The 24,513-nt window shown below is 43.1% G+C and overlaps 2 protein-coding genes across 3 annotated transcripts in view; one reads left to right on the forward strand and one right to left on the reverse strand.

The window, feature by feature from the left end:
- Positions 1-9,196, reverse strand: part of DHRS3 (dehydrogenase/reductase 3) — a 33,462-nt gene extending 24,266 nt beyond the window's left edge. Inside the window, exon 1 of the mRNA XM_059866940.1 lies at positions 8,225-9,196. Coding sequence (XP_059722923.1) covers positions 8,225-8,497 — 273 coding nt within the window. The 5' untranslated portion in view covers positions 8,498-9,196. The remainder of the gene's footprint in view (positions 1-8,224) is intronic.
- An 856-nt stretch (positions 9,197-10,052) lies between these two features.
- On the forward strand, positions 10,053-24,018 carry LOC132337804 (arylacetamide deacetylase-like 4). 2 transcript variants are annotated; one of them, XM_059866709.1, is made up of 5 exons: positions 10,053-11,326; positions 17,286-17,363; positions 21,251-21,467; positions 22,187-22,250; positions 22,973-24,018. In XM_059866709.1, the coding sequence occupies exons 2-5, from the start codon at positions 17,352-17,354 to the stop codon at positions 23,742-23,744; spliced, it is 1,065 nt and encodes a 354-aa protein (XP_059722692.1). In that variant the 5' UTR covers positions 10,053-11,326; positions 17,286-17,351; the 3' UTR covers positions 23,745-24,018. The 2 variants fall into 2 exon arrangements, with proteins under 2 accessions (XP_059722692.1, XP_059722691.1); XM_059866708.1 differs by lacking the exon at positions 10,053-11,326 and having other exon boundaries at positions 15,737-17,363.
- The last annotated feature ends 495 nt before the right edge of the window (positions 24,019-24,513 follow it).

A 24,513-nucleotide genomic window follows, 5' to 3' on the forward strand; every position in this document is an offset into this window, starting at 1 on the left:
GGATGAATCACTTCAGATAAGTGGTCTGAAACATCATGGCCCAAAACCTTCCTGTCAGCCCTGAAGTTCAGAAAATCTGCCTTTTTCCTTCCTGTGGTACAAGTGAGACTGAGAATGATGGAATCAGACTGTGGCTGAGGCTCTGGACCTCTGGATGTCCTCTGGTCCAACCCCCCACTCAAGATCAAGCACCTCATCTACTGCTCTGACCAGGTCAGCTCATTTTGAATTTCACTGCCTCCTCCTCCAGCTGAGCCTCTCTTTTCATTTCAAGGCATTCACTTTCACTTTACCCATACTCCCTTCACCTTTATCTAGCATTAGGTCTACTGCAGCCTTTACCTCCCAGCATTAATTTTTAAAACAACCTGTCTGTTTTCTACCACACTTCCTGCACCTCTCTAAACATTCTTCAAAACTCTTTACTGCTGCTTTTCAAACCCCACCTGAAAACTTCCATTGCTGTGATGCCTCTTCCAAAACCTTAAACTGGCTCAACAAGTGGTGCTGCAGTCTCTGGCTTTCATCAGCAGAGAGTTCTGTGTTGGTACTCATTGTCACCTCTTGGTTTTTATCTCCACTGTCACATTTATTTATTTTATCCCTGCCAACCCTGAGGTCAGCATCATCTTTTGCTGTTGTTCTTATAGAGCACATTTAGCATCTCTAATGCTAAACAGTCTTTGGTGTGAAGTCAGTTTTTGAGGCACTGCAATGACATTAATATAAAACCTCATCTTTAAAACTTTAAGATTGTTTACAGCATTGGCACAGTCCTTGCATTTAGTGGGAAGCCTCATTTAGCTGCCTTGGTGCCAGACCTTCAGCATGTTAAAAAGTGCTGGATCTTGGTGTGCCAGCTCAGCATGGTCTCAATTGGGACAGTATTTTCTCATTACATCACTGTGTCTTGATGAGAGATGACAAGACTGCAACTCTGCAAGTACCACTTCTTGTTAACATTATTTATTCTCCTTACAACATACCCAGCAACAAAAGACAGGTATGTTCCAAATTATAACTTAAAACAGCTCCAGCCCAAGCTGCTCCACAGACACCAAAGATCTGAGAGCTGATAAATCCTGGTGGTGCCTGCCAGGCAGAGACACTTATCCAGCATGTTATTCCAAGTGCTGGCCTTGGCACCAGCCCCCAGCACAGGCTCCATGCCATGGCAGCCTGGCACTCCAAACAAGGGCTCTTCTGCCCATCCTTAAATCCAATCAACAGAGCAGGGAGCTGCCAACAGGAAGCCATTAAATAAAGCTGCCATCAGGATGTCATCTTTGGAGAAATAAAGCCTTGCTGGAGACCATAAAGGCACCCAATCAGATCTGTGCTCTCATACTCTACCAAAAGTTTCAAATTAATGTATTATTTCACATGACATGGACAAACATGCCCTCCCCAGCTCTTCTCATGTACTTCTGGTTGCTGATAAGTTGTGACATGCTCTCCTAGTTCACTGTAAGATTAAGTGCTTAAATTTAAGGAAGATTAAAGTAACCATCATTTAACATATCCCTGAAGCTGCTGCATTCCTATGGTGGTTTCTTTCCAACCACACACATAACAGGAGAGATTAATCACTTACAACCTCATATTTGCACTACAGGTAAATATTCTCATTACACTAAAATATCTACAGCATAGAAAATTTTCTTTTAGATTACATTAGTGCATTTTCCTTTTAGATTACATTTTCCTTCCTACACAATGTCAGATTGCCTTTTCCAAATGGTCACTTACTTTTTTGCATTTCAAAATCCATTAGACTCATGGGCTGTATGTCATTGTGGTACCACCACGGGGCAGGAAAAGCATTCAGAATGGGGACAGATGCTCACCTGGCAACAGTTTCTTAGCACTGAAATCTAAATATATAAATTTTACACTGAGTCTTTTAAAACCAGGCCACCTTAAATGTAGTGCACCACACTGGCATATTGCACTGGGCAGTGTACATCAGAACTGTGTCCATTTCTTTTATAAACCTAATTTTGAAGGCTTTCTCATTTCATTATGTTAAGTCATGATGCCTATTAAAAACAAGTGCATGGTGATTAATCAGATTCTGAGGAAAATCAGGTCCTCTCAGCTCTGAAAGTGTGTAATTTTAAAGCAGCTCTCTTCCTTCTATCAGGACTAATATTCTCTGGGGTGGCCAGGTCAGGTCTAGTCATGTTCTGAGCTGAGAAGGAATGAATGTGTCAGAAATCAGTTATTACTTGCAGAACAAAAGTGTCTCCTTGACAACTGGCCCAGCACATGGGGTTTGAAAGCTGACAGAAGCAGAAGGGCTCCCTAGGGTTCCTGCAGGGATCTCGTGCCTTCCCACCCCTACATGGTCAGGAATTATCCTTTGTACATTACAAAAGGAAGGGTTCCAGCTTTGGAACAGGGTTCCTGCAGGGATCTCCTGCCTTCCCACTCCTACATGGTCAGGAATTATCCTTTGTTCATTACAAAAGGAAGGGTTCCAGCTTTGGAACAGGGTTCCTGCAGGGATCTCACACCTTCACACCACTTCCCCACTCCCCAGCACAGTCAGGAATTATCCTTTGTTCATTACAAAAGAAAGGGTTCCAGCTTTGGAACAGAGTTTCCTGCAAGGATTTCATGTCTTCCCATTTCTTCCCCACTCCCCAGCAGAGTCAGGAATTAACTGTACACCTTTGTACATTACTAAAGGAAGGGCTCCAGGTTTGGATGAAGTCTGGGGCACATTCCCATCCCAGTGCACCAGGAATTTGATGCCAGCAAGAGATACTCTCCAATGCAGTTTAGCAAGACTCTTCCAGAGGCTCTGAGAGTGCAACCAGAGATGAGTGTTTGAGAGTGACAGATATTTTAAGACAGTCTAGAACAAGAACTCTTACTGAATCCATGGGAGACACTCCTAGCTTTTGTCCTGAGCCTCAAAAAAGAAGTCACAGCTCTGAAACAGCAGCAGTGGCTTTTGCCCTCACTTCAGGAGATTGGTATTAATTTAATATCCAGCTCTAGTTACAGTAGGTCATACAACACTGGTATGTGTTATAAAGAAGCTTTTAGAAGGTATATACTAATTCCTACAAATCAGGACAATAACATATGAGCCATTCACTTAAGGGTTGGACTAGAAAATACTTGTGGGGTCCCTTAAAATTGAGAGCATTCTGTGAAATCTGTGAACTATTATGTCAGTGTGATTCATAAAGACCAAAATGAAATATTCATAGACCTACAGATGCAATTTGTGTGGGAGGAGCATGCCATTGATAAATTCATCTCAAAACTTGCCAAATTTTCCATTACTGGGAATACAAGGCTAAATTCTAAGACCTGATACCATTTTTTTTTTACATAACTTCTCACCAATACTCTCAGCCTAAACACAAAATAGCCTCAAATCTTACTCAGCTAAACCCCTCCAATGACACAAGGCTTTCAAGCACTTGTAATTCCTCTGAGGTTTTCAGTTCTGTTGGAGAAACTGAAACACTGAGGGAAACCCCAGGTTCAAGCAGCAGTGTGGCTTGCACAGCTCTCATCCAGCCCTTTCTTGGTGCTACTTCCTCCCTCAACTTCTTCCCATCCCAGCTGACACTGAACTGAAAGAGGACAGCACAATTAACAAGAAGAAATCTTCCAAAAAGCAGACACTCAGGTCTGACTTTGAAAAATGCTGTGAAAATACCAGTTGAGACTTCAGGGCTGTGGGGTTTTTCTGGAAAGGCCCAAGAAACTCTTCCAAAGTCAGTTTCAGATAAACAAGAATACTAAATTACATATTAGAGCTGGGGAGTCTGTTTCAGTCCTATTATTAACATCTTTTTCAGTTACTTTTATTAGGTTTTGTTGGCATTTAACAATGCAGAATGCCTAAGAACTGAGCATCCCTTTCCCATTCAATCACACCTCAAATTAGATAATCTGTGAAAAAAGTAAATTAAAATGACAAGGAAAATTTTTAGAGATCAAAGTTTTCTAAAAGAAAACCTAACAAAGATCAAGACGTACTAAAGACATAGGAATCAAAACTTCTCCACTAGAGACTATCAAAACCAGGGCTGACAAATTCCTGGCAAAGGCACTATAATGAAACTTCTGTAGGAAAAGCAAATGGCTCTGAGGAAACCAGGCACAGTTTCCCACTCTGCTGAGCAGTGAATGAACCCATTCAGCCCCTACACCCCCTGACTGCTCACATCTGCACAGGGCTGTTCTCCAACACAAGAAATACTGTTCAAAGGGGCCAGTCTTTCCAATATTAACTGGATTATACAGTACAGTCTTTGCAAAACACCATTAGGCTTTGGAAGTGGATTTTTATTTCATAGGCATTAAATCATAAACTCATAAAAGTCTCTCCTTCTCCCATTTCATTAACACAGACATTCTCTGCCATTTTGGCTCACCAGAGTATCAACAGCTATGAGCCTTGACAGAGCTACCAGTGTGTGAGGCTGAGGCAGAGCTGATACTTCACTGACCAAACACCTCTAAGGTACAGTCAAATTCTCAAGAGTTAAAGCAAGCAACAGTGAGGATTCTGAATTTTGCAAGCAGGCAAGAAGGGACTGAAAGCAGAAAGTTGATTTCTCTAGTAATTCAGCCAGAGCAAAGCAGCTTCTCAGGCAGCACTTATGAATCTGGACACATCTCTGGGAAGTTGGATTACAACACTTGAGCACTTCCGGAGAAAAGTCAGTGCTGTTCATCCCTCATAATAACACTAACATGTCCTGGATCATCTGTAAGCACTTCATCCCTGCACACAGCTCATTCACATGCTCTTGGCTTTTTCCAGAAGTGCTCCAGGAAGCATTTCAATAGACAGCGCCTCCCAGGACCAAGTAGTTCTTGACAACTACTTGAAATTACAAACTGAGTATGGATCCTTTGACCTCTCAGGGTACACTTGAACAGGAATTATCATTGCCTAAAAATTGGTGGCAGTCTTAACTGCAAAAAATCCAGAACATACAGTTCTGGAGCTGCAAATAGAACTGGCACTGCTTTGTTCCCTTATTGGCTATTTCTTTGGAGAGGCCAACAAACAACTTCGAGAAAAGAAACATCACTTGAGAAGGAAATGTCTCCTAGACATTTATCTAAGTCACATTTGAGGCACAATGGCAGAGCAATGGGGGTAAAGAACAGGAATCAGGATGGATTTACAAGCTCATGCCCAAGAGACTTCCATTCCATTAGACTGAGAATTTTAGTCTCCATGCTCATCAATGAAGCACAAGACATTGTATTTCCATTTGCATAAACCCTTCTGGGATTTATTTCTTGTCCTCTTCACAGCTTTAAGTGCAAGATCAAATTTTACAGTAGAGGAGCAGCAGATGTGACAATTCATAACCTCTTGAAACACAACATTTGCCACCTTGCTTGAAAACGGCTCCGGTCCATCTCTGTTGTGAGCAACAAAACCAGCCTCTGAGACTGAGTGTAAGATGAAATCCCATCCAGTCTAATTACCAGAGAAGTTTCATAGCCTCACAGTCCCAACTAAGTTATCTTTCTGAAGATTCTAATCTCAAAAATATGGTTATATATCGCCGCCTACCTCCAAAAGCCCGCCACTATGTCTGTGTGCGCAGGCGCTGGGAGCGCTTGGTCAGGACACACTGCACACCCTGCACCAGAACCTGAACCCTGGCACTGCTGCCAGCCTCCTCCATGGCACGCTGGGCTTGGCCCCACAACTCCATGCCTCTGCTGGAAGTCTTGTTCTGAACTCGGAATATGGTGATTACACCATCTGATAATCACAATCTGTTCTAAGTTATTAATTATGATCAATAATTCAAGCTTTGCATATTAGTGTAAGCCAGATAACAGTGTAAAAAGAGAAAACCAGTCAGTTTGCACAAGCCCTATCAAAAGATGACTTGCTAGACACTCCAAGGCTTTTTCATTTCTTTTTGTCAAATGCAAAGCTTAAAATTGCAGAGGAGTGCCAAGCAGAAGGTTGTGCATGGTACATGTTGACTGCACAAAATCCACAAATTTAGGGTTGAGCACAGAAGCTGGAAAGAAATGAAATCTCATAGCAAAGGGAATGGAAACTATCACATGTAGGTAAAATTAGCAGTAAAACTACTAAGGAGGTTGAGCCAAATTTGGTGTTCTCACCACAGGCTGGCAGGCAGTGCCACTGCCAGGGGGATCAGAACTTGCTGAGTGCCACACATGACTGACTGGACACCATGCTATAACTGAAAAGAAAATCTAATTCAAACTGAGTCAATGCAAAGGTTTAAACACCTTGATGATGTAAATGAAAACATCCCCAAAGGCAAAACACCCCAAAGCTCTAACCAGTAAGTAGCAACACAGAGCATTTCAGAACATGGTATGAGACAAGTACAAAGGTTCCCAATAATTATTCTCATGTATTCTGTATTCTTTCCTTGTACAATATGTAGAGATTTTGTTGATAGGACGTACAGCTAGAAGACAGTCTGTGTCTGTTTACAGTAATTCCATCCTCAGCTCTCTCTCAAACAGCCCTGGCTCCTTTTGGCCCCTGTCCCCTGGCTCCTCGGGGCCATTGTTCAGTTCCCAGCTCAACTGCAGCAAAACAGCTCTTAAATGTGCTGTAGAAATGGTAGCACTTTAATGCCAGCGCTCAGCATAGCAACCAGCCACTCTAAATAAATAAATAATGAAGCCTGGTATTCCAACAGATAATATAAATACACCTTCAGCAAATTTCTTGGGTCCAAAGGTCAATCAGCTTGTTTGCTCTGACTCCCAGAATGTGTAAATCTCAACATGGTGTTTAAACACAAACACAGACAAACATCAAAGTTCAATGCTGACATATTTTACACCTCAGAGTTACATGCCAGAATAGCTCTGTACCACACAGAGAAAACTGTAATGCATGTGTAAGGAAGTGATAAAACCCTATCCTGAACTAAATCCAAGTTTTTTTCTTTAAATAGCCTCTCATTCTGTATTTTTCCTCTTCTTTCTTCTCGATTTATTCTCATTCACTCTCTCACACAGAGAAGTATTTATGCAGCTGTCTAATTTCACCAGTCCTCCCCTTAATTACCAATAAAAGGGGAGATGAAATTTTTCATCCTAAGGCTCATTCCAGGGATAGGTGTTTCTGTATCTCTGACTGATTCACACATAGGAACATACCTGTATTTACAAAACCACAACATTTCAAGGTAAACCACCAGTTCCTGAGCAAGAGAAGGGACCCACCAGCTACACTGGCACTTCTGGGCTACTGTGCAGACCAGCCACTCAGCCTCTCTCCTAAAGGAAATGTGCAAATAATCCCACAGCTTCCACTCAAGCTGTGCTCTTCTTGCTGGGCTCTCATTCATTTTCCCCTTGAACAGCTCTGGACTGTCCAAAAATTAAGTACAAGGGATTTCAGGAAGCACAAGGAATTAATTTCAGGAATGGAAACCCAGCAGGGTGAAAGGGAACACTTCTCCCCAGCGTCCCAGAGCGACCTGCCCCTCTCCTCTGGGGTGATGTGATCCTGAGAGAAGGGCTCTCGCAGTGCATGATCCCCATGCCCCTCTCTGCAGTGATGTGATCCTGACAGAGAGGGGCTCACAGTGCATGATCCCCATGCCCCTCTCTGCAGTGATGTGATCCTGATAGAGGGCTCACTGTCCATGATCCCCATGCCCCTCTCCTTTGGGGTGATGGGATCCTGACAGAAGAGGGCTCACAGTGCATGATCCCCATGCCCCTCTCTGCAGTGATGTGATCCTGACAGAGAGGGGCTCACAGTGCATGATCCCCATGCCCCTCTCTGCAGTGATGTGATCCTGACAGAGAGGGGATCACTGTGCATGATCCCCATGCCCCTCTCTGCAGTGATGTGATCCTGATAGAAGAGGGCTCACTGTGCATGATCCCCATGCCCAGCAGTGCCAGGAAGCAGCAATGGAAGTGAGCACTGGCTCCATGCATAGATTTGCTCAGTTCCCCTTCCCCTGCCACAGGAAACCTGGGTTGAGGCAAACCCCTCTCCTTTGTCAGCACAGGGAGATTTACGAGGAGGATCTTTCCCACAGCCGCGTTTTCACGGATGGGATGGGGAAAGGCAGGACGCAGTGAAGGAGGAGCGGGCAACTTCTGAAATGAAATCGATGTAATAACTCCGAGAGCTTCTCTCACCTTTGCCAAGCGATCCCACCCGGAGGTGGGGCTGGCAGAGCAGCAGGTGGGCGCTCCCCCTCCCCTCCCCGCTCACCTTCCTGGCTCCTCTCCTGGCGAACTCCCGGGCCAGGTGCCGGCCGATGCCGCGGCCCCCGCCGGTGACCAGCACGTTCTCCCGGGACAGGTCTCGCAGCTTGGGCGGCAGCAGCAGGCACACGGCGGCTTTCACCACCAGATACACCATCTGCACCGGGAACAGCAGCAGGGCGCCCAGCCACTTCCACATCATCCTCTTCTGCCAGGCAAAGTTCTCTTCCAAACCGCCACAGAACCAAGGTGACAGAGAAAGAAAAGCAATAGCCTTCATGCACCCCCAGATGGGTGGCAATTCTTCAACCCCCCTTCCAAAACTTGGGGGCAAGAGGTTCTTGGACTGGAAAAATCCTTCCCTCCCCCTTAAAAAAAAATGGGGGTAGGAGTAAAGTAGCGCAGAAGACCAAGTCACTCCCTTGTTTCTTGATCGGTGTCCTCTGGGATTGTCACACGCAGGTAAAACAGCTTCCTTGCTTTTTAACTGGAAAGCTCTTTTTTTTTAATTAAAAGAGAGGGAAAAAAAAAAAAGTAGAATTGAAAGTAACCATACATCCCTCCGCTGCAAAGACCCACATAAAAATCCAGTATCCAAACGAAAGGTTTTTATATTTAGAAAAATAAAATAAAGCAGCCTGTGTCTCCAAATTTCAGCCTGCAGTGCCTTCCAGGCAGCTCATTTCTATTCTTAGACTCAGGAAATTGCTTAAATAAGACAGAATTGCCAGGACCTTCTTTTTAAGAAAGGCTGTATTCAGGGTGAGGTTTTTGTTTTAGTATCTATAAATATCTGTAGACGTTCTGTCCCGAGCCGGTTGCAAAGGCTGAGCCGGTCACTGCCTCTCTGTGCCCCCTCTCCCGGTTTTTTCACTTGGACTGTCTGATCACAGAGCAGGAATTACGCCGTGCACTACTTCAGCTCTGGCTCTTACTCATTGCAGCCTATTGCCGTCTCTGCCGCTCAGGGCCGCGGCGCTGGGGAGGTTTTATACCCCATTAATCCTGATTGACAGTTCAAGTGTCGGGCCGATTTCACTACTGTTCCTGGGAGTGGCTGCTGCTCTGCCCTCCCCCGCCGGCCGCCGCCGCGCCACCGACTCGCTGCGGCTGGGCCGGCGCTGCCAGCGCGGCCGGCAGCGCCAGCTGGGGGGACCCTGGGCCACCTGCGGGCCAGCAGGGCCACCTGCGGGCACCATGGGCCACCTGGGGTGCCCTGGGCCACCTGTGGGTACCATGGGCCAGCTCCGGGCCAGTAAGGCCACCTGTGGGTACCCCGGGCTACCTGCGGGCACCATGGGCCACCTGCGGGCTCCATGGGCCAGCTCCGGGCCAGTAAGGCCACCTGTGGGTACCCCGGGCCAGCTGGGGTACCCTGGGCCAGCTGCGGGCCAGCAGGGCCACCTGGGGTGCCCTGGGCCACCTGTGGGTACCATGGGCCAGCTCCGGGCCAGTAAGGCCACCTGTGGGTACCCCGGGTCAGCTGTGGGCCAGCAGGGCCACCTGCAGGTACCCTGGGCTTGCTGCGGGCCAGCAGGGTCACCTGAGGGCACCCTGAGCTTTCTGTGGGCATCCTGGGCAATCTGTGGGCACCCTGGGCCAGCTGCGGGCCAGCAGGGTCACCTGAGGGCACCTTGAGCTTTCTGTGGGCATCCTGGGCAATCTGTGGGCACCCTGGGCCAGCTGCGGGCCAGCAGGGTCACCTGAGGGCACCTTGAGCTTTCTGTGGGCATCCTGGGCAATCTGTGGGCACCCTGGGCCATCTGCGGGCACTGTGGGCCAGCTGGGCGAACCTTGGGCCACCTGTGGGCACCCTGAGCTTCTGTGGGCGCCCTCAGCCAGCTGGGCGAACCCTGGGCCAGCTGCAAGCACCCTGGGCCAGCTGCGGGCACCCTGGGCCAGCTGGGGTCACCCTGAGTTGCCTGCTGGGACCCTGGGCACGCCGTGAGCACACTGGTGTGCTGCAGGCACGCTGGGCATCCTGCGGGTGCCAAAGTCAAATGGCTTTAAATACTACACCCTGGGCCACCTGCAGGCATGGGGGGCAAACTGCTGGGTGCTCTGGGCTTGCTGTGGGCATGCTGGGTTTATGCCATGCTGGGCTTGCTCCACGTTGCCCTGGGCTCTCATGCATGCCATGCTGGGCTCATGCCAGGCTGGGCATCCTGCAGGAGCCAAAGTGCTCTGTCACCAAGGAGGCAGCCCCTGCCTCCTCCCTCACCTTCATGCACCACAAAGGAGCTCTGCCCTGGCCTGAGCCCAGGGAAAAGCGGGTCCAGGAAGAATCAGGGCTAAGGCTGAGTTCAAGGGAGCCATCTCTGCCACGGAGCTGCTTGCCCACGATCTGGAGGGCAAAGCTGCTTGTAGCCCTAGACTACCAGCTGAACCCAGCCTAGGCTGATAATCATCAATATCTAGCACCACTGACCAGTGTTTTTCTGGATAACGTGATACCTCATGGATTTTCCGTGCTGGAAGATGCTTGCATTGCTGAAAACTGGAGATTTAGCAGTGAGCAGTGCAAAAGGCAGGCTCTGAATTACAGAGGGAGACTCACCCTGCAAAAAAGGGTGGTTTCTTCCAAGACTTTTTTGTCTGGTGATAAGGGCATACCCAGAAGGTCTCCACAGCCCTTCAAACCCTGCTGTAAGAGGGGAAAGGGCAGAGTGTATTACAGCAGGTCCCCAGGTCCCTGGCTCTTTGCACTGTCAAGCATTAGACAGGGAAATTATGATTTTGGTTGTAGAGATGAAGCTTTTCTGAGGAGGCTGTAACTGCACATTCATTTCAGAATTAACCTGAAATGCAAAGCTTTAAGGATATCTAGAGATCTCAAGGATATCAAACCTCACAGTGTTGTCTTCGCAGCTGGGCTGGAAAGAAATTTGGGTTTATATCTGCAGGTATCACTAGGATTCATCAAAATGAATCCAGTGCACAAGTTCACTCGGGTCTGGAGCCAGATGAACTATCCTGGGAAGCCATCTAGAGGTAACCACTGGAATTAAGGGAAAACTGCACTTAAAAACATTCTCAAACTTCTTCATCTCTAGTTCATAGAACACCACCTCAGTGGACATTTGAATCTAAGCATCTGTGAGAGACAGAGGTGAGCTTGGACGCCGAATCACATTAAAAATGAACTCAATTTTCTTCTTTGGAATCATACAGGTATTTTTGAAAGCAGGCATTCAAAGTGGCCATGTGGGAACAGAATGTTCAGGGGTTTTTTTTGTTGTCAAAAAGAAGGGCAGCCAAATTTCTGGTGTCCCCTCACATTCAACAGCTCTATCACACATAGATTTTTTGATAAAAAATATGAAAAATACTTAAATCCTTGAATTTCAGCTCTATTAAAAGTTCCACAAAGGTTTTAAGGGAAGGAAAAAAAGGAAATAAAATTGAGAAGAGAAACTTGCACAATTTTTACCTTTAACTGGCAGGTTACCTCATATGAAATAAGCCATATGACTGTCACTGCATAATCAGAGTGTCAGGAGAGGGTTTTGAGGAGAAGATGAAGCATCCCAACTGGAAACTGTCTGTACATGCTGTCAGAATCAGTGAGTGTTCCTAACTCAGCTGCATCTGAAAGAAGCAGAGAATTTCCATGGCCTGTTGGCAGCATGTAGCACCTTGGTGTGTTTTTACAGTAATACCTCTAGAAACGCAGCTCGGGGAGGCACCTGGTGTTACAATTTTCCTCTCAGTCCAACAGCTCTGGAAGGGGAAGAGAAATTACCCAGAGAAGCCAGTGTCTGGCTTAGACAGGAATGAGTCAGTGTCTGGACAGGGAACAAATATAACAACTTTCTGCTACGGAAATAAGGAGCGGTGTTGAAATGAAAGGATATGAACTCCATCGGAGTATATTTGGGGTTTTCTGATTCCTGAGTTCAGTCTCTTTGTGCTTAAAGCACCACAGACACATTTAAAATAGAAAACTCATCAATATTGCAGAGTTAACTTGTTTAGATTTAAAAGAAAATTAATTATTAATGTAAAACATTTGCAAGTCCTTTGAAGCCAGGGGGAATGGAATAATCTTGTGGGCATTTATTTCATGTCTATTTCATGTCTATTTCCAGCTGGAATAATAATCTAAATATGTGTTTGAAGAGATTTTTGTCTTCATCATGATTTTGAACTATGTACAAAGTTGCTACCAAATTTGCATTGGGAGTTAGAAAATGGTTCTAGATGTATAACATTTTCCTAATCTGCTCTTCAAATTTCATTGAAGGATGAACTATTTTCCTTCTTCACTGCTTTAGTTTTATCTTGAAGCAGTGAAAACTAGTAGGTGCTACATTGTACAAACCTACAAAAAAAAAGCAAAAGCAGATTTATAGTAAAATTGAAGTTAGTCCATCTTGCATGTAGTAAATAAAAACTATATGCAAGTTATTTTAAAATTCACATAATTCAACCAAAAAATTCAAATAACTTTAAATACTACACATACTTTATGTGAGAGAATTAGAACTTTAGAGGTGTTGTCCCTTTTAATTGCAGTTCTACTCTCAAAAGGAAAAAAAGAAAGGAATATTCCAGAATTTCACCTGATTTTTGTACAGCAACCACTGCACTCTTTCTTGGCAAGAGGTCTTTTTCCAAGCTGTCACCTTTACAAAACCAACATGAGCTTTTATTCACCAAGTCCATCTGTTTTAGTGAGACTCCCTAAAGCACACTTTCATACAGGGCTGATTATCCAAGGTTGTTGGTACAAACAGACACTCAGCACACACCTTGGTGAGGGTAACGAGGATCTGTCCCGCCACAGCTGTTCTCTCTAATTATCAGTCCCAAGTTGTCCCAGAGTGAATCCCATCCATGTTTCCACTCAGGAGTCCTAAGCCAGTGCCCTGAAACATTTCACAAGCAGGCCTGGTTAGTTCTGTGCAATTGCATCATCTTCAGAATTAATTTTGCATTTTCAGCAGTTGTTTCCTACACAGACACTGACAACAAAGTATAGACTGAAAAAACAACCAACACAACAACCTTTTAAAGCCATTTTCAGGGCACTTTTAACGATGTTTATTCCAGTTTATGAGGGCAAGAAGGTAGTCAGGCTCACAGTGGGATTCTTTGGGTGGTCCTGTGCAGGGCCAGGAGTTGAACTTTGATGATCCTTATGGATGTGTTCCAACCTGGGATATTCTGTGATTCTCTGATGTATTCAGTGGTAACTCAAGCCAGTTTTGGCTTCCATTTGTTGGTTTAGATTTCTGGGTTTGTACTCGTGCAGCTTTTGGACTGTACTTAGTGTAAATTTACTCATATTCTCAGTAAGAACCATAGAAACCATTTTTTTTCTGGCTTGTGGTGGCTTGAAGGAGAAAACAGCAATGAAAAGCACATTTACCTCCAAAACAAGTTGATACACTCTCTAGACACATCACTTATATGACAAAGCTCCATTTTTGCAGAAGGATGTTACCTGGATCTGTGAAGAGGCTCAGGCAGGGTCTGAATGCTCCCAGTTCATGCTTCCCCTGTATTTATGGGCAGAACTGTGTTCCTAGAGCCTCTGCAGCCCTGGAAGGCTGCTTGTACAAATGAGGTTGCTAAACAGCAAGAACTTTAGAAAGGAAAATGAGCTGGAAATTATGTTTGAGGCACGTCTGAAAGCCAACTGGGGTAACAATTCTGTGTTTTCAGCTTAGAAAGCCCCACTCAGATGTAGACAGTACAAACCTGGGAACACAGAGCAGCAGTTCCACAATAGAAAGGCTGTGTGACTACAGTGTCAAGTAATTCCATTTTTTTTTACATCAGTGCAGGGTTTTTGATCATAGACAATCTATCATGATCACAGAATAAAACTTAAACCTCTTTTAAAAAAGAAAAACCTTTTGCCAAGCTGATCTGGTTTTTGTTAGATGAAGTACTGCTGTCAGATTTGGATGAACCAAGAGCTAAATTTTTGTGCTTCTTGATTTCATTCTTCCCTTGTGTTCACATTTTCCATTTGAAATGTGTCCCAGTGGTTCTGTGATTTCACACTGTCCTTCTATATGCTATTTAGAGTCTGATACTGTTGCCTTCTAAGTTCTGCCATGGACGAAGCTCAAAGGAACTGGGTTTCTGGTTAACATCCAGCCTGACAGCAAAGACTGCATCAGGCCTTTTGCAAAAAGCTGCATTTTGATGTCTTAGGGCTTTCCCAGGGCCTTCCAACAAAGCAGTGTCATGAGTAAAGATATAAAAATGTCTCACTGAGTAATTCTAAATTCTAGGTAGCATCCCTTTCTAGATTCATGTGTAAAAATAATTGTCTTTGTAAGCAGAACTTTACAGAGTGCTCATAGGGGCTCTCTAGAATTCAAAGGGATGCAGTCTCACCTATGTGGTGCTTGTTCCACCTGCTGGGTTGTTTTCATACATGTTAGAATTTGTCACTTGTTGTAACTGCTCTTGGTTTTCCTCACCTATCTGTGATTAGAAGCCAGATCTCTCAACATCTTGGGCTGCTTCAGGAGAGAACAATGCAAAAAATTCCCCATGTGAACAGGAGTGGAGTTTGTTTGGAAAGGAAAGATCATGTTTATTAACCTGATTGACTCATCTTACCTTTTCTTTGTTGCTTTACTGACTTTTAGGCCAGGGAATATTTACCCATTCCTTCTGACTAACTCCTCAGTCCTGACAAAACTTCTGAGACATACAGGGAACTGGGGAAACAGAAGAATTATGTCTTAAAGGCTCTTAGAGAAAAGTCCTGAAATCCTACTAAACTGACATGACATCAATTTTGACACAAACTGAACAGCAAGCTAATGCCTGTAACAAGTTTGCACTGGAAACTTGTGAACTAGCTTAGAAAGGAAATCTCAGGATAAAATATTCCCTGAATTCCTTCTAACAATGTCTTTTTAAAAGAATTCCTTACATGCAGCTGTAATTTCTTTTCAGAGGGAGAGGTTCACTAACGCATACTGAGGTGAAATAATTCAGGGCCTCTGACTGTCTGAAGTTTCTTCAAACTTGACAGTTTTACAAAGGATATCAAAAAGAAGAGGAATGTTAGGAAGAGAATGGTGGTGTCAAAGGCAAACAATTTTGACTGGGAGGCTGGGATAGGTCAGGGGTATGAACTGATGTGGGGAAGTAAGATCACACTAAAATCAATAAACCCCAACCTAGATATTACCTCATAGAATATAAAAGTAGTGTTAATTTTTGCTTTAGTTTATGTTGTTTTTTAAAAATCACTCAAGTTAGTGGACCCCCACAGGTCTGGATGGAGTAGGGTTGGGAGGGCTCAGCAATGGAAGAGATCATTTATTCCCCAGCTCAGTCAGTTCATTTGCATCAGAATTGGAAAGATGAGTGTGTGTATCTATCATCTATCTATCATCTATCTATCATCTATCTATCTATCTATCTATCTATCTATCTATCTATCTATCTATCTAATCATCTATGTATCTATCATCTATCTATCACCTATCTATGTATCTATCATCTGTCTATCTATCTATCATATATCTATATATCTATCTAATCTATCATTATCTATCTATCTATCTATCATCTTTCTAAATATTAAACCCCATAATTCAATCATCTGTACTTGCTGACTTCCACTGAAGTTAAGGATTAGATCTTTTATCTTAAGAATCCAGTCTGGTCACTCATCATCCTGTATTTTATCTCTTGTGACTCACTTGTTTACTCATTCCACACAGCTAAATATTTTTTTACCCCACTGACTAGTTCACACTGAAGTTTCTTGCTCTTTGCTGTAACGCATATTTTGTATAAATGGGATTTTTCTAAGCAGATATATTTTGTCTGCTTTTTTAAAGTGTGCAGGAAAACACAGAAAGGACTCACCTTTTTCAGTGAAGATGTCTCTGAGGGAATACACTACAGGTTGGTTAGCCAAATGCAGAATCCTGTGGCTCAGAAAAAGGAGTACTTCTCTCTATGGCCATGATTACAAGCTTTTATAAATGTTTTAAAATGAGGTATTGGGGAGATTAGTGGGGATAAAGAAATGTTTCAGTGTTCAGAGAATAAGCACAGGTTGTATTGCTTATGTCAAGCTGAGCTAATGCTTGTTTGCTTTTTAATGTTACTCAAACAAGTTTTGTCCAGACACATGATGGACAGAAATACACAAAGTTACACTTGGTGACTCATTCCTGCACTGTCATCACCTCCCTTGGTGCAAACTTTTGGATACCATATGCTCTGATCACACCTGAATTACAACCATGGATAACATGTCATATTGGAAAACACAGCAAAATATGGAGTTGTAAAGAGATCAAAAGCTTTTCTTTAGAAAGAATCAGCACAGAGGGTTAGGGCCAAAATTCTCCAAGTCAAGGAGAAGTCTCCCTGTGCTAGCATGGCACCACTGGTGAGCCCAGAGCCCCTTGCTGCACACTCAGGCTGGCAAATAACTGAGAGGTCTGTGTGGATCTCCAAAAGCAAAATTCCTTGAGATTGAGTTCGGAATGCCTGTTCTAACTGCTCTGGCCAGCTGTCTGCCTCAGCTAGTGAGCAGGGCAAAAGATCAGCACTAAGCAAAAAGCCTTGGAATCATCCTTCAGACGTATTCCAAGAGCAGAACCTCTACAATTCCTGACCATGGAGACTGGAGCACTCTTCCATAGGCTCTGAGACACTCACTGGTACAGTTGCAAAACATCCCAGAGAGCTTTTCAGGCCCATAAAGCAGATAAAAAATAAATCCATTTGCGATTCTGTGATGTCCAAAAGAAAGGTGTTTCCTGGAAGTGACTGTGCTATGTGTGAGCTTGAATCATGCCAAGTGCAGTTGTCACAGCCGGATGTTTGCAGGCTTTCAGCCCCTGCCAGCCCTGCTAAAGGAGAAGGGCAGGGGGAATTCGGTATGCAAATGATATGCAAATAACTTCCCTTTGGCATCAGTCTGGAGGATATAAATACTGACAGAATCATATCAACCACTGTCTAATTATTCCCACCAAAGAACAATGGAATCCTATTATACTCTGGTTTTAATAGCAGGAATTTTAGTTGCTTTTGTATTGCTGGTTTTAATTGCAACTGACCATAATTTCTTCAAGGGAGAGATTCCTTCTGATGTTGACCAGCCAGCAAAGCTCCGCCTTTATCACTGTTTGTACACTCTGATGGATATTCTGGTGAGTTTGTCATGCTCTGGGATACTGGGATTTTCAGAAAAGGAAAGACCTGAGTATGAAGATATGCATCTAAATACTGCAACTACACGTCATGGGAAGCCCACAGTAACACAGATTTAAAGGCCAGAGGTTGATTTGGTTTCTGTTACCATATATAAAGCAGCCAGGATGAGGTGAGTTCTTTCAATACTGAGATTCCATTCTTATGCTGCAGTTGTATATTTCTATAATAACATGACTGGTCCTGTGGATGACAGGAGGGCTGTTCATAATTTACATGAATAATAATAACCCAAACTGCTATGTCTTAATGCACTCTGATATGTGTGAGGCAATTTCCTACATTCTGAGCTGTTTGCAGTAATTTCCTTACCCTTGTTTCTGTTCTTATTCTGCAGTGACTGAATTACAGAATACTAGTTAAATACCATAGAATCAGGTAGGTTGGAAGACACCTCCAGAAGTCATCTAATTTAACCCCCCAAAGCAGGTTTAGGCCTGTTATCTCTCATTATCTGAGAACCTGTAAGCCAGACTCACTGTGCTGTGGGCTTTGCCATCCCAGAAAGAAACAGCTTTCACCAAAAAGTTTTCAAAGTAGGCAACAGGAGTATGTAGGAGCAGCCTAAGCCCTGTCATGTCTGGCACGTAACATGTCAAAAGAAAGCCTGCAGGAAAATCAGAGTGGTTTCTTTGATGTTTGGATGAAGCTCACCTCAATTCTCTAATCCCCAGTTATACAGAAAGAACACAGGAACTTGGCCCCACATCCTCAGAGGTGATTTGGGCCATTACAATCTATTAAAGACTTGAGTGGGTTGCTTGAACTTACACAGCAACATTCACCAAATCCAATGGTTGTCCCTGATTCTCCAGTGGTACTTTTCTTCCTTGTCTGCCATGAAAGAAGAGGCTGCTGTCCTTGCATATCTCATACTGCTTTTTGTGTTATGTTATAGATAAACTTAATATAATAATATGGCAGTAGTATTATAATAGGACAATGTTATTAAATTCTCTAATTTTGCTACTTGGTGGGCAAACAGATTCTTTCAGGTGATACCTTTAACCCATTTATACAGCTTTTACGTGTCTATTAAGGAATAAGTGCACATGCTGTCTTCATTGATAATACATTCCCTAAACTTCAGCATCCTTTTTCTGAATAGGTTTTAAGATGCATTTCACCACCTGCTATGCACTGAATCAATCCACTCACCTATTTTTCTTTCAAAAGCCTCTAGGCATCTACTGGTACTTTGGGTGCTTTCCTGGTTTATGTTTTTGCTCAGAGCAGCCCTCACAGTAAGGACCTCACAGGTTTCTTTTTAAGTGCATAATGCTTTGTGTATGACATGTGCAATTAGCTTATCCTGCTCATGAATGCTGCTCTTCCTGTGCCTAGAGCTGTGTCACTGCTGTGCCAGGGCTGTGCCTGTGCTGTATGCTCCTGTAAAAACCTCTTTTTCCACAATACAGGAGTCTTTTCTTCTCTTCTTCCACGCTGCTTGCATGTCTTAGAAAAGCTGCAGCACCAGGTAAGAGTGTACCTTCAACCACAGGGTACATAAATGATGCTCCTGCTGCATCTGTCCCAGCCCCTGCCATGAAGAGATCAGTGACCATGTAAAATGGAAGAGATGAGAAGAAGCCTCCTGGCTTTTGTTTTAAACTACTCAGACAGATCTATGTTCAGACTAACTGTGCATATTGCACTGTGATTTGAAGCTTTGATGATAATTACTGTGGTTGGCAAAGCACACTTCAGAGTGACTGACAGAAGGACTGTCTGATGTAGTCCTAAAGTCCATGAAGCTCAGATTGAGTGGGTTTTGCTGCTTTTGGTGTGGGATTTTGTAATTATTGTAAAGTAAAAATCTGGTCCCCCTATGATCTTCCTCATAAAAAAACAGTTTGTGTCAGAATTTAGGTGTTCCAGCAAAGAGTTTTTCAAAGATGGTGTTTCACATGAAAAGCTGATGTGCTCTTTTTTCATACACATATTAACATTTTAGGACCTGGTTTATGTAACACATTTCACCTACTAACACTGATCACATCTGTCTAGAAGTAGTCAAACCTTTTAGGTTTTGAATGTATTGCTATAGGTTATGAAGTATTTCCTAATTATTGATTAAGAAGTTTCTTGATGGAGTACATTCCAAATTCCCTCTTCTCCTTCAAGACAGTGTTTCCCCTGAATTTGGAGATGCCTCTGTGATGTCAGGAACTCCTAAGACAAGGCAGGGAAAGAGGATATTTAGGTAGGATGCTCTGATAACAAGTTTATAATATGTATTACTGTCATCTGAAAGCTCTGAAAAACCTCAAAGATGTTAGAAAATTCAAGTGAGATTAAATGGCAATTCTGCCAACTTCAAACATTCCAAAACCATAACTCTGACAGAAGGGCTGACCTAAGAGAGATGAGAGTTCTGAAAATTGCTGTTTGGAGAAGATTAGATGGTTTCTACCACCATTGCACTGGGTCTTACAGTAGTTTTCCCCTTTGCCATGACACTTTGAAATGTGCTTTTTCAAATGCAAGGCAAGAACTGTGGCCAGCCATTTGTCTCTTAAACTACCCTAAGCATGCCTGGCATTGGTGGTAGAGTGTTGTGAAAAAACTCCAGATAATCTCTGGATTCCCATCTTTGTTTCTAACTGATTTTCTCCCTCTTCCATGCCTCATGGTGATTTCTTTTATTACACCTCACCCAACTTGATGTAGATTGGTTTAGATTATTAGGAGGAAGGAATCTGTGATACACAGGTTGTAAAATACAATTTACACAAGCAGAGCTGGTCTTCAGTTTGTGAGGAATTGATACAGAGACTTCTGTGGCTTAGAAAAGGACAACAATACAATTTGCAAATGGGTTGTGATGACTATCATCATTACAGAAAAATGAATTGCAGTATTCCAGAAGGGCATTTAAATCACTATATAATAGGAAGGGAAATGTTGTTCTAGCAGGAAATACATCCATTACAACATGTGTTCAAAGGAGGATTGCAGTGTGATCTTTAGACTTTCTTAATTATCAGCAGTTGACTAGCCTTGGATAAGGCCATTTAACAAATCTTCCTTGTCTTCAGAATATTTGGTTTTTTGCTGATTAGATATAAAAACTGACTGCAGGGTCATTTATGAATAGCTGTGAGATCATGTAAAGGCAGTGGTTTCACTAATGGAGGAGGAGATAAGGTTCAGAGCCATTTTCATCAGTTCCTCCCTTGGGCCAGCAGCCCCTCAGTAATGATCACAGACACAATGGTTTTCTTACAGCTTGTTCTCACTGACCCCGTGGAGGGAGGTGGCCCAACACTGTTAAGTCAGCCTGTCTTGCCCACAGACTGGCCTGTGGTTTTCCCCCAGTAGGATAATCCTGTCATGAGAGGGACATTTTCATCTCACCTAACCTTAAATATTTTAACTGAGGCATCTGAAGTACAGTTTACCATGGAGATGAACAGACACCTCCAGAGCATGATTTAACACACCCAGAATTGGAACCATCCCCAAGAAATGCCTCCTTCTATTCCCTCATTAGGAAAGGAGCCTGAGGCCTCCCAGCTTCCACACCTGAGCAAATGCCTGTTCTTACTTGTGGTAAATCCAGATCACAGGAACTAGAAGGTATTTATATGATACATTTAATGGAACAAGTATTACAACATTCTTCCCACAATAACAAAGATGTAAATTTTCATCTTCTTAACCAAAATCCCAAAGACAGTTATTTGTGGGAATCCTAAAAACTAGAAAATAACCAAAACAATTAGGCTAAAGACAGTGTAGGAAAAAGTAGCTTGTGGCCTTTACAAAGTGGGAAGGCTTCTATTCCCTACAGTAATTTCTCATTTTTCCTCTTTTATCTATCTAGGCAAAGAATTTAAACCACTTGAGTATCATCAAGGAGCACACAATTATCAGGCTGCTCACGGATGGACTCCCAGCATGGCAGGATTCCCAGCTCTTCATTAAAGATCTGCATTTTGATGGGGTGCCCGTGAGGATTTACCTCCCAAGAGAACCCTCTGCCAGCAAACGGAGAGGAGTCGTCTTCATCCATGGAGGATGTGGCATTTTTGGAAGCATCAGTAAGGAACTGAAAGAGAAATGTGACTATTTAGCTTTTTTAACTGCCTGTTTTTAAAAACTCCTGACCCTAAGAAGTGACTGAAGCTTAGTTTGAGAGAATGGAGATAGAAAGCACTTAGTGCTTATTTTTAATTTTTAAAACTCTCTAATCTGCTCTTATTTAGTATTTAAATTATTTTTTCTGGGATGTACACTCTTTATCATAAAACCATTGGGATCAGAAAGTAGCTTGGGTGGAAGTGACCTTAACTACAATCTTTTTCCACCTCCTGCCATGGGCAGGGACATCTTTCCCTATCCCAGGTTGCTCCAAACCCTGTCAGTCCTGGCCTTGGACACTTTCAGGGGTGGGACAGCCACAGCTTCTCAGGCAACCTGTGCCAGGGCCTCACCACCCTCATAATAAAAATGTGTTCCTTACATGGAAACAAATTCTATCCTCTCTCAGTTTAAAGCCACTGCCCATTTTCTAGGAGTAAAAATCATAATAATTCCTTATTTTCCACACAGATCAATGATCTGTCTAAATATATGAATTTTACAGCAAGTCCTGATGACCAAAAGTCTAGATTATTTTAATCCTAAAGAAAATCTGGGTACTCACTAAACAGGCAAGGGGCCAACAGGACATTGTGGTCATGTGTCATAAAAATATAAGGGACAATATTGACTGAAGTTTTCTAAGATATTAATTACATCAACAACATTTGTGCTTCAGGAGGTTATGAAAGAATATGCCGGTACATAGCCAGAAAATCTGATTCAGTGGTTGTGTCTGTTGGGTAAGTGAAATTCAACCAGTGCTAATCCCAGAACTAGAGAACTCTGCTGCTTTCCCCTGCCTCCCACACACCCCTGAACTTACATTTCTTTGAATATAAGATAAGAAACTGAGCTCTAGTGCTGTCTTCCCCACACTGCTGTTATGTGGGAGCAAACATGTGCCATGGAATGGCAATGGAAATATCTGAGCCAGGGTTAGAGTTACAGGTCTGGTCACTGTACATCACCATCTCCACAGAAATCATTACCTTTGTTTGATAACAAGTAATTATAAGCCAAATATAAAATTTTAATATTTAATGTATATTTAATACATTAAAATATATTAACAATTTTAATATTTTTATTTAAAATCAACTGGGATTATTTTAAAGAGTAAATAATGAGTTTAAAATTGAGTATTTTTTAAAACTAGCATGGACCACTGTTTCCTACAAAGATGTTTTGATCATAGAAAATACATGATGGTATAAAGAAACCTTAATTTCCAGCAAATTTTTCCATGAAAATCTTTACTATTATGGGATTTTATTAAATTGGGAGGAATTGGTTTTGAGAAGGAAAGGGAGGAAAATTTCTGGTTTGCTTCAGCATGTAAAAACTTTAAACTAGATATAATTAATGGTGTAATTAATATTGGTTTGGGGGAGTTTTTGCATGGGATGCATTTCAGATGAGACACTCAGAATGTGTTACACCAGCTGCTTTTTCTACCTCTCAGGTATCACTTAGCCCCTGAGCACAAGTATCCAGCCCAGACTCTGGAATGTCTCAGTGCCACCGTGCACTTCCTGAAGACTGCAGACTCCTATGGGGTGGACCCTGCTCGGATTATTGTTTGTGGGGACAGTGTAGGGGGCTCGTTCACTGCCACTGTTTGCCAAGAACTTGGGCACAGGACAGACATCCCCAAGATTCGTGCCCAGGTGCTGATCTATCCATTTCTCCAAGCACTGAACTTCAATCTGCCCTCTCACCAGAAAAATGCTGCCGTTGCCTTCCTGCCCCGGGAGCACACAGTCCATTTTATTCTCAAATACCTGAATAAGGATTACTCCCTGAAGGAACCAATTCTGGCTGGTTCTCATGTTCCTGAGAGTATAAATTTGAAGTATAGGAAATGGATAAATCCAGATCTTATTCCAGACAAGTTTAAACTGGGCTATAAACCACCGCTCCCCACTTTGTTTTTACCTCAAGTCCATGAAGAAGTGCAGGAGCTGTTTGAGCCCTGGGTGTCCCCGTTGCTGGCAGAGGATGCTGTTGTTTGTGGTCTCCCTGACACCTGTATTGTCACCTGTGAGCATGATGTGCTCAGGGATGAAGGGCTGTTGTACAAGAAACGTTTAGAGGACAACAACGTACGCGTGACCTGGCACCACGTGGAAAACGGCTTCCACGCCGCACTGGGATTTTTTGGATATGGTATTTTCTCTTTCCCATCATCAAGTACTATAATGAACCACGCTGTAGACTTTATAAAAGGCTATTAAATCATTTTCTTGCATACACTGCAGTGGTATTTAGAAAGATTGTGATTCAATTAAATTATTCAATTAAGTATTTAATAGCTATTTGCCTGTTAGAATCAAGGCAAGAACGGATGACATTAGCATGGTCTGCTGAATTCTGATCCTTACTTGCTATTACCTAGGAACGTGATGTTTAGAGGTTTTTTGTAAGCTTGCTTTGATGCTCTCTTCTTGAATTGCAAGAATTTTTGTTCACTTCATATGTCAAAGAATAAAAACTCATCGTAACAAAAAACGTTCTAAATGTGTAAATTAAAAACCCATGCAGTGTGTGAGTAATTAGCTATGTGCACATGCATGCACACCTAGTGCCCCCGGAATCAGCATGGCAACACCTCTGGAGAGTGGACATTCCTTCCCTGCTTCAGGGATGAGAAGTAATCACCATCAGAGTGTCTGTACAGACAAACAATAGCTTTGCTTTATGTTTAAAATCTGAAGGAAGGAATTGGGTGCACTTACAAACCTGATTTTAAAGGGAAATGGGGGACAGGCAGATTGGTACAGTCTGCATGGTGCATGAGGTGGGTACCAGGAGGCACCTGAGACTGCAACAGAGATGAAGTGAGGGACCACTGCTCAAAAATAACTGAATATCCTCTAAATTATATTCTATAAATTTCCTTTCAGAGCAGCATTTGATTGTATTCAGCTTACCTGGCTTTTGGGGAGAAAGGATGTAAATAGCATGGAACCTGCCAAATAATTTCTGTGGATATCAAAAGCCAAA

This window comes from Haemorhous mexicanus, chromosome 23 (assembly GCF_027477595.1).
Source record: "Haemorhous mexicanus isolate bHaeMex1 chromosome 23, bHaeMex1.pri, whole genome shotgun sequence".
Lineage (NCBI taxonomy): Eukaryota > Metazoa > Chordata > Aves > Passeriformes > Fringillidae > Haemorhous > Haemorhous mexicanus.